Source organism: Lactuca virosa, chromosome 4 (genome assembly GCF_052849685.1).
Source record: "Lactuca virosa cultivar CGN04683 chromosome 4, Lactuca_virosa_CGN04683_v6, whole genome shotgun sequence".
Classification (NCBI taxonomy): Eukaryota; Viridiplantae; Streptophyta; class Magnoliopsida; order Asterales; family Asteraceae; genus Lactuca; species Lactuca virosa.
This window is the reverse complement of record NC_136429.1, coordinates 511,445,609-511,447,716: the sequence shown is the minus strand read 5'-3', so window position 1 is coordinate 511,447,716 and position 2,108 is coordinate 511,445,609. Positions and strand designations below refer to the sequence as shown.

The 2,108-nt window shown below is 34.5% G+C and overlaps 1 protein-coding gene across 1 annotated transcript; it reads left to right on the top strand.

Annotated features, from left to right (window-relative positions):
* Nucleotides 1–269: 269 nt before the first annotated feature.
* On the top strand, nucleotides 270–1,620 carry LOC145169481 (cold-regulated 413 plasma membrane protein 2-like). The gene is made up of 4 exons (XM_079088036.1): nucleotides 270–662; nucleotides 884–991; nucleotides 1,086–1,156; nucleotides 1,233–1,620. Exons 1-4 carry the CDS (start codon nucleotides 487–489, stop codon nucleotides 1,484–1,486), a joined length of 609 nt encoding a protein of 202 aa, XP_078944162.1. The 5' UTR covers nucleotides 270–486; the 3' UTR covers nucleotides 1,487–1,620.
* The last annotated feature ends 488 nt before the right edge of the window (nucleotides 1,621–2,108 follow it).

Here is a 2,108-nt window from a genome sequence, read left to right as displayed (position 1 = left end):
TAAACTCGAGTTTGGTTCGGATTCATTTAAAATCAGTTTTGAGTCGAACTTTTAACGAACCAAACTCGAATAGCTCACGAATAGTTTGACTTATTTGCACCCAAAGTGAGTAATTACTAATTATATGGATAATCCGAGTTAATAAAATAAAATAAAATAATGACTCCATAGTCCATATGCAAAATAACCCAAACCACGTGGACCATTCTTATAATTTACCCTTTATATAATTTTGTCTAATAGTTAATTAACGAAAATAAGGAGAAAGAGGAACGACAGTCGGAAAACTTGAAGCGGACCGTGCTTCCGGCACTAAATACCGTTGCTAAAAATATGGAGCCCCATTCACTCACACCTATTTCTACTTCCATCCTCCTCAAAATTCGTACATTTGGACCCCAAACATTTGATATACATCTTTTCTACTGTTCATAACGTTGATTGTCGATCAATTTGGTGTTAGTTTAATCAAATCCGAGTGTGGAAATGGTGAGGAGCGACATTTTGACGTTGAAGGCCGATGAGGTGACGTCGGAGATACTCAATGCCGATATCACCGAGCTGAAACTCGCCGTAGAGACGCTGTTCAATCATGTCAGTAAGCTCGGCGGCTTAGGGTTCGGCACTTCCTTGCTTTCGTGGGTTGCATCCTTAGCTGCCATGTGAGTTTTTCAATTGTCCTTAATTCAATCAAGTTTGATTAGAATATTCGATCATGATCAGATGTCGAAATTTACTTTCCAGATTGTGAATTTAGTAATTGCTCGATGTGATTAGGATCGTTGGAGATTAATTAGCCATTTTTAGGGATTTTCGTTGCAATTCACCTGTTGAAAAAGTCCTTGATTACGACTTTGATTAAGGATAGTAACATATGATTCAGGTATTTGTTGATACTGGATCGAACAAACTGGAGATCAAACATGCTAACATCACTGTTAGTACCTTACATATACTTCAGTCTCCCTCCATCGTTATTCCACTTCTTAAGGTTCGTATCCAATTCTTCCAACCTCTTTATAGTTTATTCATCTAATCATCTAATCTTCTCTTCATACGTAACAAAAGTATCCGACGATCTTCAGGGGACAATTTGGGTTGTGGGTCGCATTCATTGCAGTTGTATTAAGGCTGTTCTTCCCACGTCATTTCCCAGGTATTCATTCTCCTCTTTGATTCGCTTCAGTTCTTACAATTTGGAAAATTTGTATGTATTTTTGGATTGGATGCAGATTGGTTGGAGATGCCTGGATCATTGATTCTTCTTTTGATAGTTGCTCCGGGTTTATTTGCTCATGCGTTTAGGGGAAGTTGGATTGGGGTTGCGATTTGTCTTTTGATTGGTTGTTATCTTCTTCAAGAACACATTCGTGCATCTGGTGGATTCGGGAATTCTTTCATGCAAAGCCATGGGATATCGAACACCATTGGTATTCTTCTTTTGCTTATCTACCCAATGTGGAGGCTCATCATTCGATTTGTTTGAAATTTTGCTAAATTTTAAATTCTTTTGTTTAGATAATGTTAGTATTTTATAAGTTGTTTATATGTTATTTAATTCTTATAAAGTGTAACAATATCCGGTTTTATAAGTTCGTTTATAAACTACTTTATTGTAAAGTATTGTTTAGTGAGAGTATTAAAGTAACTTATAATCTAGTTTTTTTAATAAAGACTAAACGAGATAGCTTATTGATAAGCTTATGATTTCTTTTTTGTAAGTTTTACAAATATACATTTATAAGTTTATTGATAAGCTTATGATTTCTTTTTTGTAAGTTTTACAAATATATATTTATACGTTTATGTCTTTTATGTTATTTTATATTTTCATCTAGCTTTTCAACTAAGTTTTTATCAAACTGTATTACTTTATCAGCCAACAATTAGCTTATTAGACAAAAACTAGCTTTGCAACAGATAGTATGTCAACCATGGTTTTACACGAACCCTTTGAGAACATCATAGTCCAATCTTAACATGATCCTTGCTACACAAGTCATGACATACCATACAGTTTATGTCATTTGAACTAGTTTAAGGATATTGTGGTGATTTTGTATGGTTAATATAAAAAAACAACCAAAGGGCTTTCTAGCCCAGCGGTA

Bases quoted from the DNA above. Each gene is read 5' to 3' on its own strand.
- LOC145169481 (XM_079088036.1), top strand. From the start codon at position 487: ATGGTGAGGAGCGACATTTTGACGTTGAAGGCCGATGAGGTGACGTCG. The intron at 663-883 runs GTGAGTTTTTCA...CATATGATTCAG, and splicing joins GTTGCATCCTTAGCTGCCAT to GTATTTGTTGATACTGGATC. The intron at 1,157-1,232 runs GTATTCATTCTC...GATTGGATGCAG, and splicing joins CTTCCCACGTCATTTCCCAG to ATTGGTTGGAGATGCCTGGA.